This window comes from Panthera pardus, unplaced genomic scaffold, assembly GCF_024362965.1.
Source record: "Panthera pardus isolate Hobbes unplaced genomic scaffold, ASM2436296v1 HiC_scaffold_2, whole genome shotgun sequence".
Taxonomy (NCBI): domain Eukaryota; kingdom Metazoa; phylum Chordata; class Mammalia; order Carnivora; family Felidae; genus Panthera; species Panthera pardus.
Genome location: NW_026526765.1, coordinates 41,883,557 through 41,899,998, shown reverse-complemented (window position 1 = coordinate 41,899,998; position 16,442 = coordinate 41,883,557). Strand labels below are relative to the sequence as shown.

Below are 16,442 nucleotides of genomic sequence, written 5' to 3'. Positions count from 1 at the left end.
TGTGACTTTTTCTTTACTATCATACTGCCAAGATTGACTGGTATTGTTGTCTGTCGTTGCGTTCATTCATTGTGTTGTGTGATACTCGGTTATGGGAATGTTCTCTAAGGCCATCACTCTGTGCCTATTATCTCATCTAATCTTTACCTCAGCCCTATATGGTAGGAGCTCTTCTTATCCCCGTTTTACCGAGAAGAAACTGAGGCCCAGAGAGGCTAATGAACTTTCTGGAGGTCACAAGGGCCAGGTAGAAATTGTTCTGGCTTCTCACTGTCCACCGTGTTTTGGTATAGAGGAGAAAACTCAGGATGTAGAGCCGAAAGCCCAGGGGTCAAGCCCCAGCTCCACACTTCCCGGCTGTGTGACCTTGGACAACTGGCTTCATGTCTCTGAACCTCAGTTTCCTTAGCATTAAACTCAAGTGATGACAACCGCCCTTCCCCACCTCCCAGGCCTGTTGTGAGACTCGAGTCTGACAGTGTCTTTGAAAAGTGAAAGCCCTGAAGTTTTGTCAATCAGCAGACTGTGATCAATTGCATCTATGCCATTTGTTTCCCCTCTCCAAACAACAGAGAACCTGCAGGATTCAAGAGATGTGACTGAACAGCATTCCCACTCAGAAGGCCAAGGATGAGGCTGACCTGACAGCCCACAGAAACCTCTGCCTATGAAAGAACCAGAAAATCACCAGGAGCTGCCTCAGGCTGCACTATTTGGAACGCGGTATGTATTTACCTTTGTTCTGTTCAATGGTTTTTTTTTTTTTTAAGTTCTTTTTTTACTATTTCTTACCTATTTTCAATATCTGAGGCCCCACCCCAGTGCTCTTTGCTCACGACAGTTCTTCTGCCTGGCTTGTTCTCCTCCAACTGCTACCAAAGACTAACTGTGTGACCTTGGGCAAGTTACTTAACTTCTCTGTGCGTCCTCATCTGCAAAATGGCGATCGTGATAATACCCACCCCTTACAGGGTTGCTGTGCGGATCCAGTGGAGTGGCATCCAGTGGCTCACAGCCACTCCTGCTATATCCCGAGTTGACTTATTGTTATTTAAAATCTCTCCCACTCTCCAGACGGTGCCCACTCATCTTTTGAGGGTTGGTGCAGCTGCCCCTTCCTCCAAGGGGTCTGTCCTGCTTTCCTGGACAGGTGAGGCCATCCTGTTACACCCTCCAGAGCAGGTGACGTGTTCAGGACCCTTCTGCATTAAACTGTGAACCGTGAGGGGAGAGACGGGGCCACTGTTGCCCAGTGCCCAGCACAGCAGCGGGTACACAGCAGGTGCACTGGGTACACATTAAGTGACAGCCCAGAATTCAGAGAAGGACCAAAGACTAGGGAGAAGGCTTTAAAGCCTGCTTCTGACAACTGTCTCCAAGAGCAGAAGGACTCAAGGGGTGGGGGAGTGGAGCCAACTTGTTCCTTGGGGCACCGGGGGCACTGCGTGGCAGACTTGGACCCGTGGGTGGGGGCTCCAAGACGACACTATCAGGTTCACTGTGTAGAACTTTTGGAAATCTCAACTAAGAAGAGAGGCAGATGTCCCTTCCAAGAGGGGCTGAGCCCCCCGGGACAGCCCTGTGGCAGGAAGGCGGGGAAAGGGCCAGTACAGTGGGGAGGTGGGGAGTCGGGGAGTCAAGGCATTGGACAAATGGGGTGAGAGATACCTGGAGGCAAACCTGGGATTTGCCTTCCCTAGCCTAGTGACCCCAGGCAGGTGGTGTCACCTTAGGCTTCTCCTCTGTGACACAGAGATGATGAGAGTGCTCCCCTCAGAGGTGGTGGTAAGCACAAAGAGAGGTAGTATATGGAGGGATGAAACTATACCAGCACCCGAGTCCTTCTGTAAAGGTTGGTTATTACTACCGGTGTTGTTAGCAATCACGGGATGCGAACACTACCCGGGGCTTAGCCCACCCATTCTAGGTGGGGGGCTAAGGTCGGGCCTACAATGCCCACCTGGACTGTGGCCCAGCCTCTCCTCCTCCCTCCCTTCCCCTGCCTGCAGAAGCCTCCCAGTGCCAGCCCTGGATTGGATACCGACCAGGCGCCCAGGACTCCAGTCCACAGGGAGCCCAGCCACCCTGGGGCAGGCTCTGGAAGACCCTTGGGGTGATTCCTGCCTCCAGGGCTGGGGCGAGGGTCCAAGAAAATGACAGTAGAAGGTCTTGGGGATAGGTGTCTTGAATCCTGGAGAGCCCCAAACATCTCCTCTGCTCCCACAGGAGGCCAACGAGTCTATACAATTAAACTCTCTTTGAAAATGGGTAGAGTCTGAAGTTTTATATTCCCCCGTTCTTAACTTAGACACAAAGGTGCGTTGAGGTTATACTGCTCACGAACAGCTCCTAACTGGTCACCTCTTTCCAGTTTCTCCCTTCTGACTGTCTCACGAGTTCACTGCTGGCTCTAATCATTTCCCCCAGCCGCAACACTTACATCATCCCCCCTTCTGCTCACAACCAGTCAATAGCTCCCCGGGGCCCTGACGCCAGTTTCCTTTGTGACACGGATGATGATAGACCTTCACGTGCTTTCATGCCTCCCTGTGGCTTACCCCTAATAACTCTGTCATTCTGTCCCTTCCCAGGATGGGCAGGCCAGAAGCCAGGAGCCAGAGGGAAAGCGGTACAGAGGGAACTTGGATTCCATTCGAATTCATTAAGGCAATCATTTACAAACCTGTATTTTAAGTATTCGTTTTTTTTTTTTTAATTGAATGTTTCCTATATGCTGAGTGCTTTCCTTGCAGGAATCCAATTATTCCCACAGGGAGACAGGTGATTGTTATCTCCATTTTTGGTTGAAGAAACTGAGACTCGGGGGATTAAATGGATGAGTAGAGCCAGGATTCAAAGCCCAGGCAATCTGACACCACAGCCAGGGCTCACCCAGCTCCCATATTATGCTGCCTCTATTATTAGTTACAAATCTGAGCAACCAGCCTCTCGGGGACTGGGGACTGGGACACAGCCCGCTGGGGACCTGGAGGAAAAAGCCCTACTCTATCTGAGGACCGAGGCTCCGTTTAACGTCCACCTGCTTCTCTAGGCTGTAGGCAAGCCCACCCCATTGCACCCTGAGCACACTTCTGGGCCTTTCTTCTTTCCACTCTGGGATTGCCTCCCTCCATGCTTCTGAGGTTCCTGGCTAGAAAGTGGTCCACGAGGCCTCTGGTCCTTTACTATATTCTCTAATGGACAAGGAGCAGATAGGACCTCACGTCACGGGCACTGGTGACCAAGTCTTACTTTCTCTGCTTTGCTAGGAGACTCTGGGGTGCAAGGACCCTGAGCTCCCCCTCTGTAACCTGATCGGTCTCTCTGGCTTCTCGGCACACTCCTAGATCAGTTTTCTTCCGGATCCAAGTGGAGCTAAAAAAAACCTTCCCCTTGGTTTCATATCAGCTGCGTCTGCTCTCAGCAAACCCTTCAACAAGAATGGGCAGGAAGAATAAATATTTATTCTACAAATGAATAAATCTGATTCCATCTTCAAAAGAAAGCTGCAGCATAAATTATCATAATTTCTCCATTCTAAGAGGGCGCTGATTTAAAGACGTTTTATCTGTTGAATAACAGCTTTGGGGGGGGGGGAACAAACAGAAAAGTAACTAATTGATATATCGACTGTAGGATAGGTTCTGATTTTTTAAAAATGTGTTTCCATATCAATAAATGTTGTTTTTTAAAAATATAATCCCATTCAAATTTCACTGTGGTTTTTTTGGCTCTTGTGTTCTCAGAAAAAAACTCCCAAGCCTTGCTTAAGCACTGCGAAGCACGGTGGGTATTAGCAATGTATCCTGGCCACGTTATGGCCCTGTTTAGCCTTGCGGGCTGCTGGTCAGAGAGGGCATGTCATGGCCACCCCCACACTAATGGCGGCCCCCAAAGCCAATCGCCATGTTTTCTCCCCAGCAGCGATTATGTCTGTGCTCTGTGACTACCTCACAACCACGTTAGTAGCTCCATGGAAAGCCAATCTGGGGGTCCATTGTATGCCCTTAGGCAAGATGCTGCCCCTTGAACCTCGGTTTCCCTAGCTGTGAAACAAGACACATAGGATTAGATAGGTAATTTTCAAGTGCTTTCCTAATGGAGTTACAGGAACTGCATAGCTTCCTTGGGATTGGCAGGGGCGGGGGATGGAATGAACTTTGTTCTCATTCCTACCTCAACCTGATCAGCTACATTGCTTAAGATCTTGTTTGCAAAAGGATTCTGGGACTAATGCCACGTGAGTAAATGGCATTCTGGGCCCTTCCAACACTGGTCTTAAATACATACTCTTGTATGGTCTAAAGGATAGAGCTTCATTTCTTAGTCTGGACACCCTTAGAATCCTTCTTACCACCGTGCTCCAGGGAGATACTCCCAAACTCTATAGTCTAATCCAAGGGTTGGCAAACTTTTTCTATAAAGGACCAAAGAGTTCATATTTTAGACTTTGCAGGCCACATATGGTCTCTGTTACAACTACTCAACTCTGGTCCTCTGGTGAGAAAGCTGCCATAGACAATACATAAGGAATGGCTGTGTCTGTGTTCCAATAAAACTTTATGTACAAAAGGAGGCGGCCGGCTGGGTTCGGTCCACAGGGGAGGTGGGCAGATCCCCGCATTATGATACTTCGACCTGACAGGTGAAGAGACGGAAGCCCATGCAGAGGATTCTGGGAGCTGGGTTTGCTTGGGATCTCCGTCTCCTGGACAGTGGGCGCGCTCCTACTGATCCACGCTGCTCACTTAGCCATGACTCTTTGCCTAATTTGAACTGTGGGCATCTGGGGCTACACGTTTGAGGGCGCGGTGCCCGGAAAAGACACGTGCCCCACTTCTCTCTCTCAAGAGATCAGTTTTCCCCAGGTTCTTGGAGGGCTATAAAAAGCCCCTGAGCCTGCCTCCTGCAGGGCACGCTGTCAATAAATTCCCCGCAGCTGGAATGACTGCAATGTGGTGCCGCCTTCTGCCCCTGCTGCAGCCTGGCGGCCTGACAGCTGCACCAGGGACAAGAATCACGCCTGGCCAGCTCTGAACCTCCACTCTCACTTGGGGCGAGGCTGGGATTCCCCAAATGGAATTTTAGATGGACGACAAGGCCTGCCTGGGCCCTCTTGGTTCTTTCCGGGGGGCTGAGAGCTTCTCGAATTCTAAACACCAGAACTCTGAGGACCACAGTGGGAGGAGAGTAAAGGCTCCGAAATCAAATCTCATGCCAGCTGCCTGGCCATATCACTCATTGGCGGACGGTGTCCCCTTTCCCTCCCCTGCTTCCCGCCACCCTCTCTGTCTCCACCTTGAAATCTTTACCTAGTAAGTCCTCGTGGTTTATCTAGCCAGTCCTTCTTATAACTGACTTGGAGATGACCCTCCAGCATTTGGTGAAAAAAAAAACAAACAGGTTTGGAGGTGGGTGGGGCTGTGTAAATATATTGGACCTTTCTTAGCCCCAGTTTCTTCAGCTGTAAAACAGGGATACTAAAGAAATAGATATACCACAAAATTCAGTTATCTACTGCAAGTAAATTACAGGAAACAACTTTAAAATGCAACAGAGGGCAAAATCACGATAAATATTCCCACTGAATTCCCTTGTGGGGGTAGGGGCTCGAAAAAGGTAAGCATCACAAATACATCAAAAGTTATCTACGCATTCATACACTGACACGAGCCACATTCCTTCACGGGGAATGTACTTACTGGCCTACTGCAGAACTAGATCTTGGCATAAACTTTTAATACAAAAGCATATTCACAGTTTTATAATTCATATACCTGCCCCAGCTGGGATTTTAGAAGAGAAAAGCCACACACTGTATGCTCTTCACTCATAGCTGGAGGCAGCGGTTTGGGATGGAATTCCCCCCTCCCCCCCAATAAAACAAAGGGCATATTTTATGCACAGGAAGGCTAAAATGCATGGATGTCATGATCGTGTGAGGATTAAAGGATCTCACATACAAATGTAGACTGTCTGGGCGGCCTGGGTGGCTCAGTCAGTTAAACATCCCACCACGGCTCAGGTCAGGATCTCTCACTTCGAGGGTTTGAGCCCTGCATCGGGCTCTGTGCTGACAGCTCAGAGCCTGGAGCCTGCTTCAGATTCTGTGTCTCCCTCTCAATCTCTCTGCCCCTCCCCTGCTCATACTCTCTCTCTCTCAAAAATAAATAAACATTTTTAAAAAATTTTTTTTAAAAAAAGAAAGAAATGGAGACTGACTCCTGGTGAGCACTCAGTTGGCTGTTATTATAGAACATCTGCTGTGTGTGAGACACTGGAAACGAGAAGACAAGACGGTCTCAGACCACAGGACTCATATATACATAGGAGAGGCATTTGAGTTATTGTAGTCTAATCTTCTAAAAGCCAAGACTGAGGAGGGTGAGGGTAACCCCAAGTCAGAGAGGAGGTAGAAGGCAGAATGTGGCAGGGATGTTTTCACAGGTGGGTGAGGCTGAGCTGGTCTCTTTCAGGGAGGGGTAATAGCAGGGACATCTTTCTGAAGCTCAGTTTTTGCATCTGTCCGGTGGGGAGATGTCTCAGCTGTCTACTTCACAGGGCTTTTGCCAGAGTTGCGAGGAGCCACAGAAGAGACAGACGGTTCAGGGTGCGGTAGGGAAGGAGAAGCCCCGAGATAAGCATCGGCATCTTAGAGGTTCGCTGTGCCAAGATTTTGGGGGGGGAGGGGGCAGTGTGTTCAGATATATTGTGGACTGCGATAGAAAAATTGCTTGGCTTGTTAAAGATAAAACGAGACATTTCAGAAGACTACTTTGGGCCAAAGATCCAGACCCCGCTGTGCCACTTGGCTGAAAAGCGTGAAAGGCAGTGCCCCCGGCAGCAACAGGGAATCCTGGCAGGTGTCTGAGCAAGGTCAAGGGTCATGATAAAAGGAGTGCACTGCTGATAACCGTGAGCACATCAGACTCACCTGGGAGCTTTGCAAAAAGCACAAACACCCAAACCTCACTCCAGACTCAACCATCAGACCTCTGGGGGGGGGGGGGGGGCATATGTTCAGGAGGCTCCAGAGGAGAGGACTGTGAGTCCAACTGGAGTCAAACAGGCAAATAGAGAGTGGTCCTTAGGGCAGTCTGGAGAAGGTGAGAGAGGAAAGAGGAAGCTCCCATAGGATAGAGGAGAGAAGCCATCCAAGAGACATTTTTCAATAATAGTCAACAGGATTTAAGGTCTTACTGGGTGAAGGATGAAAGCAAAGGAAACAGTGAATGATGATGAAGTCTATGTTTCTGTATCCTGAAAATGACAGTCACTTTAATGGAGAATCCTGGAGCCGAAGGTGGCCATGTCCAACTTCCACTCTGTGGATTTTGTGTTTTTTTCTTTCACTTGTTCATCATCTCCACAGACTTTTTTTGAGCATCTGCTACGTGCCAAATTATACTAGGTGCTAGGGAAAGAGCTGGGAACAAAGGTAAGGAGGGCCTCCTCCTCACAGGGCTCACATTAACGGCTAATTCAATCCCCCAACCGATTATAATGGTGAGAATAGCAACGAATGCGAAAGAAGTGCGGGGTGCCAGGGGCACCTACAGAAGGGAGATGTGGCTTGGGGGGATTGGGATAGGCTGCCTTGAGGAAGTAATATTTGAGCATATTGCAAAGGATGCACACGATGAGCCAGGTGGAGGTACAAAGGTTGGTGTCAGGGGGCCCCGCAGCAAGACAGCATCAAATCTATAGTTAAAAAAAATTTTTTTTTACATTTTATTTATTTGTGATAGAGAGAGACAGAGCACAAGTGGGGGAGGGGCAGAGAGAGAAGGAGACACAGAATCTGAAGCAGGCTCCAGGCTCTGAGCTGTCACCACAGAGCCCGATGCGGGGCTCGAGCTCATAAACCATGAGATCGTGTCCTGAGCTGAAGTCAGATGCTTAACCGACTGGGCCACCCAGGTGCCTCTTAACATTCATTTATTTTTGAGAAACAGGGACAGAGTGTGAACAGGGGAGAGGCAGAGAGAGAGGGAGACACAGAATCGGAAGCAGGCTCCAGGCTCTGAGCCGTCAGCACAGAGCCCGATGTGGGGCTTGAACCCACGAATGGTGAGATCATGTTCAGGAGACAATAGAGTCACCGATTCTAACTGAGCCAGAGTCGGCCACTTAACCAACTGAGTCACCCAGGCGCCCTTAGTGACAGTTGTTCTTAACCTATATGCTACGGTGGTCCCCATAGGAGCCATTCTGTGGTTCCCTGATCTGTGGCCATTCAACCTCTGCTTCATTATGTCCCTGGGCATCTCCAATTCTAGTACTGAATAGTTCTTTTCATTTGGATGCTTCTCCTAGATCAAGCCTAAATCAGCCTCTGTGTAATTCTCTTGTACAGCCTTCTGGAGAGTCTATTATCTGTTCTACAGGACTGATCCCATGTCCCCCTTTCAAATTTAGTCTCGTTCACAAACAGCCCCATTTCCTTCAATAGCTCCTCACGTGGCTGTGTTAGCAGAAAAAGAGAAACAGGAAGGGTGATCTGATTCAAATAAGAGGAGTTCAGAATTGGGTCACTCGGAGTTTGAGTTGACCTCCGAATGGAAATGCGCCACAGGCAGGAGGTAAAGCAGGAATGGAGCCCATCTCATGGCTGAAGATAGACACTGAGAGTCCCCCCTCAAATCGGCTTGGTTCCCTACAGAAGGAGTGTAGAGAGAGGGCTGAGGTGGTGGGGAGAGAGGGGCAAGAGACACAAAACAAGATAAAAGCAAGCGATCCAGAGGGGAAGGTGGAAAATGACAATCAGTAGGCACCTACCAAGGGCCAGGCACTGGGCGCTGGGCAGATATTACCACAGTCCAGTTTCCCAACTCCGGATGCCCTTCCTCCTGCTTTACAGACTGCGGGGACCAGACTTAGCCAGGCAACTTGCCTTGGGGCGGGAGAAGCTCTGATAACAGTGGGACTGGGGGGCAGGAGGGGAGGAGGGAAAGACTTCTGGGAGGGATGGAGCAGTGGTTATTTAACCTAGACTTATTTATCCCCAAATCCACGCTTTCCCCATCTCTGCCAAGTAGCAGAATACAGTTAGAGGAGTGGAGGGCCCATAGCGGTACAGAGAGATCCAGGAGATGGGGCTTGGGAGAGGTGACGGATGAGACAAAATGGAACCATTTGTGACCCCGAAGAACAGGCTTTCTGCAGAAGGTGTGACAGGAAGGGAGAATGCAGGAAGGAGTGTGGGGGAAGGAGCAGGAGGCTGACGTACGGACTGTGTACTTGAGAAGTTTGGCTAGAAAGGGAAGGAGGAAAATGCTTAGGGAGAGAGAGAAAGAGAGAGAGAGAGAGAGAGAGAGAGAGAGAGAGAGAGAACGTGCGCGGGGGCTTTACTTTTTTATCCAGTTGCGTATTTCTTTTAGAAGGGTAAGAAAGGTAAGAGAAGCTGACGGTATCCAAACACAGGATTGTTTTTTCCCAACCAAAGATCAGAATGGAGTAATGATAGGCTTCTGGCAGGCGTTGGGAAGGGAGGAACTTACTTGGCAGGGTTCTCACCCATGTGAGAAGTGGGGTTTGAAACTGATATTTGAGGGAGAGGCAGAAAAAAACCTCGGCAAAAAACGGAGACGCCAAAAGCCATGGAGGCTGAGCGGGATAAGAAAGTGGAAGCAGTGACGAGGGACAGCAGAAGAAGCCTCAATGGGGAAGAGGGTAAGTTCAAATCTCATGGCCCCATATGGCCACATGCGGCCGTTGCAGAGAGTGGCTGAAATCCAAGTAGTTGTATGTGATAAATATAACAGCTAGCACTACTGACGATTTCCTAAGAGCTAGCTTTCCCGTATTACCTTTCCCCATGACGCTGCGAATGAAATAAAACTGAAGTTCAGAGAAATTAATTGATCCAATTCATACAAGACCATATAGCCAGAAAGTTCCAGTCAAAACTCAAACCCACATTTATCCATCCTCTGAACCATTCCGGTTTACTGAGTCTCTAGGCTGACCGGGGCGATGTCCACAAACATATTTGGATGGAAAATATGAATATGCTTGAGTATTTCTTTCAGAAGGGCAGTAATGGATAGAAGGAGTCAAGAATGAACTTGGATGTTGGGGAAGAGGTATGTCCGCATGGGAATTCATGGCCTTGGTGATGGAGGTTGTGTGACGAGCCAATAGGAGGAGCTACAGGTTGCTTGGCCCCTGGAAACTGTGGATAGGGAAGATGGGGCTTCCCTCACATGGCTCTCAAAGCTGGTCCAACAGAGGTACAATAGTTAGAATGGGTGCCTCTATCGTCTCCTGAACAACAACAATCTCATTTAACGAAAAGCAGAGTTTCAGATTATTTCTTGAGTTGGCCGGCAGATGAGATGGTCTCCCAAGGCATACAGGCTGCAAACGAAACTCCCATCTTGGGTTGAATTCAACTAGTTGAAAAAGCCCGAGTGGTGAAGTAGAAAGGAAAGTAATCTTGGGGAAATCGGTTGCTTCACACGAGGTGGGCGGATCAGACAGAACCTTGGACGTTAAGAAGGCATATTACAAAATCAGGAACAATGTAGACCCAAGGCTTTAAGGGGAGGATGGCTTGAGAAGACTAGAGGGTTCGCAGAAGCAAAACCGTGAAGACACAACCAGTCAGTAGGCATGAGTACATAGGATAAATAAGAGAAAATGGACAGGTTGCCATACGTATCAGTATTTTCTCAGCCACTCAGAGAGGTCAGTTGGACAGTGGTCCGGTTAGCGAAGGTCAGAGACGGATTTGCAAGAGACACGCTCCACAAAGGAGCTCCAGAATACAGAGAAGATTATGACACGGACCCTGTCTGGGAGTTGTACATGAAGCTGTCTAGCTCAGTCCTTAAAACAGAGCAGGGACTCAAAAGCTGTCATCAGAGTCAGACCAGCTAGGGGGAGGGCCAAGTGAAGCTTTATAAAGCGATTTTATTATGTGGAGTCTGGTGAGAAAAGACAGTAATCACAATAGTATTGGTTGAGTGGGTCCCACATGCGAGGCATTGTTTGAAGAACCTTCCATGCAATTAATATTTACAACAACTCCAAGAAATAGGTATTATCAGTCTCGGTATTTTTTAATCCTCATATGAAGATAAGTTAATTTGTCTTGTAGAAGGTGGTATTTACGGCCATTAGTCTTTTATTCTCTTTGTACGATATTCATGAATTGGGAAATCCTACCGAAAGGGATTTCATTATAGTCTGAGTGGTTTTTCGGTCTATTCTGGCATCGTATAAATCTTGCTTTACTCATGGGAAGACACACAGCCTGTCTGAAGAGAAATCCTAATTCCCAGGTTTGTTTTCATTCCTGAGTTGGTTGACTTTGGTGCTGAGCTTTGGTACAGTAATTGCTGTTGAAGATATGAACAGCACAGCTGAGGTGTGAAGGGGCAGGAAGATATGGTGTCCAAGCCTTGCTCTAGGGCTTGGGTAGGTCACCTGCCATAGCAGAGGTAGTCAGGAGTAAGCCTAAGATCAAGACGTTGGTTCACTGGGGCACCTGGGTGGCTCAGTGAGTTAAGCGTCTGACTTTGGCTCAGGTCATGATCTCGTAGTTCACAAGTTCGAGCCCTGCATTGGGCTGTGTGCTGACGGCTCAGAGCCTGGAGCCTGCTTGGGATTCTGTGTCTTCCTCTCTCTGCCCCTTCCCCGCTCATGCGCTCACTCTCTCTCTCTCTCTCTCTCTCTCTCTCTCTCTCTCAAAAATAAATAAAATATTCAAAAAATTAAAAATAAAAAGATCAGGACTTTGGTTCAAACCCAGCTCTGTCCCCCACGCAACAAGTGACCGCAAGTTAACGTCAGTGACCCAATCTTGCTCCTCTGGACTGGACTGTACCCCCCTGAAATTCATGGGCTGAAGCCCTAACCCTCCAGTGTGACTGTATTTGGAGACAGGGCCTTTAGGGAGGTATTTAAGGTTAAATGAGGTCATAAGCGTTGGGCCCTAATCTCACAGGGCTGATGTCTTTATAAGAACAGGAAGAGACACCAGAGAGCTCTCTCTCTCCACATGTGCACAGAGAAGAGGCCACGTGAGGACACAGCAAGAAGGTGGACATCTACAAACCTGTGAGAAAGGCCGCACAGGAACCGGCCTGAGTGGCACCTTGATGTTGGACTTCCAACCTCCCGAACAGTGAGAAAATACATTTGGTGTTTAAGCCATCTGGTCTATGATATTTTGTCATGGCGACCCTAGCAAACTAATACACCTGCCCAGTCTGCTTTCCGACGATGAGTTCAGTTACTGTTGTTATCAATACTGAAAGATAGTTTCCTCCCCAGCATCTTGGGCATGACATCCAACTCCCCACATGGCAGGTGTGGGGTTGAAATGAGACCTATGCTTCTTAAACCTTCCCTGATAACAGAAGTGAGGGCACACACCCACCTGGGGACAGGGGCACAACAAGAAAGTTCTGCAGGAATGATTTTTGAAGTCTCATGTTTTCATTTGGAAATGCACACAGGTTTCACATTCTAGTTCATACACAGTTTGCTTTAATTCATACAATGTTCGTAATAACTCAGCAGGGTAGACAACTTGGGATCTAGTGGTCTTTCGTGCCCCGGCCACGTGACCACCTTACTCACAGTTGGAGAAGGCCTTTGCAAGTCACAAGGAACTGTTCTGTTGTGTATTCTTTTTAAAAAATCGACCTGAGGGGCGCCTGGGTGGCTCAGTCGGTTAAGCGTCCGACTTCAGCTCAGGTCACGATCTCGCGGTCCGTGAGTTCGAGCCCCGCGTCGGGCTCTGGGCTGATGGCTCAGAGCCTGGAGCCTGCTTCCGGTTCTGTGTCTGCCTCTCTCTCTGTCCCTCCCCCGTTCATGCTCTGTCTCTCTCTGTCTCAAAAATAAATAAAACGTTAAAAAAAAATTAAAAAAAAAAATCGACCTTACAGTTAATCAGCGTGGGGTACGCTACCAGGTGTGTTTTGTATCTCTAGTTAACGTACTGAACCACTCTCAGCGAGCTCCTCCTGTGTGCCAGGCACTGTGTCAGCAGAGTGACCACACAGATCCACTCCCAGCCTTCCAGAAGCTTACCTTTGGGCAGCGAAGGTAGACACTAAGCATATAGTCCAAACACTAACTCTTAGAGTTAACAGCACATTGAGACAAGAGCTGTGAAGGAGAAGAAAAGTGGGCTGGGAACGCCAGCAGCATGGGAGAGAGCTCTAGAACATTCTGAGCACCACCAGAGTCCAAGGAAGTCCGGCTCCCTAGGAAGAGGGCTCTGGAGACAGCCTTCTTAAAGGAGGCGTCAGTTATTAAGCATTTTAAGCTAAGCGAATTACTGTCCCCTCGGTCTGTCTGATGAGGACACAGGACATTTCCTACAACCCGGGGTAGGCTAGATCTGGATTTTTGTACTGGGGACCAGGCGGGGTGATGTTTGACAACTTTTCCTGGGCGGGGGTGCTCTTTGCTTTAGATCTATGATGCGGGGGTGGGAATTGAGGTCTGAGGGACATTAGAGGTGCTTCTCTCTGTTTTTCCTTCCTGGTGAGTGCGGGTGCTCTTTGCACACTTGTCCAGGAGTCAGTTAACAGGTGAGAACTGCTTTACAAATCACAACCTCAGTCTCCAAAGAGCCAAACAGAAGCCCCATCCATTTCCTGCCTGCCCTTCCAAGCCCGAAAAGAGAAGGTGTATGCAGTGTTTTGTGCTGGGACCAGGTGGGTGGAGAGCTTGTCCGGAGCATCTTGAACTGGAAGCCACGTCCCCTAGAGCGCTGGAAATTCCTTGAGCCTGGCTTTCCCTCTCTGGGAGAGCAGGCAGCTTATCACAAAACCTGCCCGTGCGCTCATCCCTGATTCGGGCGCCCTAACTGCTTCCACACCCCTCATCACTGTTCTCCCCGACCCCCTTAGGGACTTCAGCACAGCAAACCGGCAGATGGAGGAAAGGTGTGAGATTATCGGGGAGCCAGAGGAATTTTCCATTAATAATAATAGCAACGAGAATAACAACGCTTCTCAAATTGGCACAGCCCCGGCCAGTTTAGCGAGCGCATTCACACCTGTGACCTCGCCCGCTGGCAGAGGCAGCGTTTAGGACCCTGGTGTTCTGATTCCCAGCCCTGGGCCCTGCCCACATGCCCAAGCAGGCCACTTCTTTCCAGACACGCGCCTTTTGGCCTCTTCTTAAGTAGGGTCCCCCTCAAGTGCTGCTCTTTTCTTATTTATGTCAACTTCCACAAGCCCTCACCAACCTCTGAAACTTCTACCAAACACACTCTACTCCTGCAAAAGCGTGGGAGCAAGAAGGGGCCTCGCAGACATCATCAATCCAACTTTGTCACTAGTCCAGAGAGGTAGAGGGATTGGGCTAAGGTCACACAGCTTGTCAGAGAAACCCACGCGCACACTCACACGCACGCCGGCCCCTCCTTCTCTCCACGCCCTAGGCAGCTGCAAACTTAGGTCGCCCGGGCGTCTCGCGGGGCACACGGTGGGGACTTCACGCGGCCCGGTGTTTGGGAGTGTAACCTGCCAACCCTATTTCACTCTTCCGGAGGGGCGGGGGGGGGGGGGGGGGGAGGAGCTCGCTGTCCTCAGGAATCCCGGGCGGGGGGGGGGGGGGTGGTGGTATTCTTTCATGAAGTTAAGACTCTGAGTGTATGAAACACACGGGAGGCGACTCAGCCCCGCGACGCGAGGGACTAATCTACACCCGGGATGCCCCGGCGGCAGGAGGCACCTGTACGCCCTGCCTCGGGCCTCCCACCCCCGGCCGCGCGCCCGCTGCGACCCCTCGTCAGCCCCCACCCCGCGCCCTCCCCGTCTTCCTCGCGGGCTCCCGGATCGCCGTTCTCCCTCCCCGCCCCGCGCGGCCGCAAGTGCGGGCGCCGCGGCTCCTCTTACCCCGGGCTCGGTCCATGGCGCCGGCCGTCCCCGGGCGCGCGGAGCAGGGCGCAGCGGCTCCGGCCGGGCTGGCGGCGGCCAGCGCTGCGCTCTCCAGCCCGGCCCCGCGGGAGCGCCCTCCGCGCGTCCCCTCCCCCAGACAGGATGCCCGCCCGGCGCCCCCGCCCGCGCGCGCCCGCCCCTCCACGCCGCTCCCGGAATAGACCCGGAGCACGCCTCGCCCCCTGGGCGGCCGGCCGGTGTCCCGGGTCCCGCACACGCCCGCGCCACGCCCTGCCTTGCGACGCCCCCGCGCCCCTCCCGCTGCGCCCGGGGGGCACCCGCTGCCGGGCTCACACGCCCCGGTGCCCGCGCGTCCCACCCCAGCCGCGACCACGCGGTGTTCCGCTCTGCTCGCACTCCGCTGGGGAAATGGGGGCTTGCTCTCGCACCTCCCAGCTCATGCCATCTTTAGACTGTCACAACGTGTCCCCCCACTCCCACCCCCCTCCCCCTCCGCCATCCCCCGCCTCCCCGGTGCAATCGAAACCTCTCCCAGCGGCTGCCACTCATTTCCTGGCTTGGGGGTTTATCTCCTCCAGTCGACAGGTCTTTCCTGAGCACCTTCTAGATAGTGGACAGGGCGCTGCGCTGGTGCCCTGTCAATAACGGTGTGAGAGAAGAGTGAAATAATAATATTAAAGATCTCCAAAGAGAAGAGCGTCGAAGCAAAGGGGAAACAAGAGAGGATTCAAAGGTGGGCAGGCTTGGGATACTTCCAATTTTTGAGATTCTTTGTGTCTTAACAGATGAAGAAATGACAACACGGAGGGATACACGTTGTGGAAACGAATGCTTTTAGCATACAAAATTTAGTGCAAGGTCAGTGCGCCCTTTCCAAAATAATCACAGCACGTAGGGAAAATACTGCTATGGGCAGTGTGGTCTGGGAATGGGATTTAAGTTTAAAGTTGTATGAAGAATGTCAACTTCTTTCATCCTATTTAGTGTATCTCTGTGGAAAGAGGTATAACTCATTTACAGATGATATCAAATGTCTACATTGAAGACCTTTTATAAAGTGAAGTCCAAGCCCAGTTTTCCTCCTAGACACCCCTCCTTCCGAAGAGGGGCCAAGTCTCTGTTTTCAGTTTTGACTAGACAACTCCTTTAACTTAGAACATCCTGGCATTGGGAACACCTTGTACAAAGGCAGAGAGACAAGAACAGGCTGGGAAAGAGTATCCTGCACTTTCCTGGACTGGGAATTATTTCCTCCATTGCTTTTATGGCAAGTTGAAATTAACGCTGTCTTCAAAAAACTGTATGGCTTTTGTTTGTAGCCTGTATACGTGAGCACTTGGAGGAAATGTGGTGTGCTGGAAAAAAAAAAAAAAACACGATAGGATTTGAGTCTGAAAACTTGTGTGTGAGGTCTTGCTCTACCAAGTGAACAAGACTTGTTTGCTCATCTGTGTTTTGGGAGACCTTTTATTGACCTCATAGAGCTGTTGAGAGAGCAAACGAAATGATGGTACAAACCCACTTTTTAAACCATAAATAGCTATAAAAATGTGAGGCAGTATTATTTTCCAAGTTCCT

The 16,442-nt window shown here is 50.1% G+C and overlaps 1 protein-coding gene across 2 annotated transcripts in view; it reads right to left on the bottom strand.

The window, feature by feature from the left end:
- AFAP1L1 (actin filament associated protein 1 like 1) overlaps positions 1-15,044 on the bottom strand; it is a 62,075-nt gene extending 47,031 nt beyond the window's left edge. The window contains exon 1 of one of the 2 annotated variants that reach the window (XM_053907015.1): positions 14,862-15,044. In XM_053907015.1, coding sequence (XP_053762990.1) covers positions 14,862-14,877 — 16 coding nt within the window. In that variant the 5' untranslated portion in view covers positions 14,878-15,044. The remainder of the gene's footprint in view (positions 1-14,861) is intronic. The other variant, XM_019464375.2, reaches the window with a different exon arrangement.
- Positions 15,045-16,442: the final 1,398 nt, after the last annotated feature.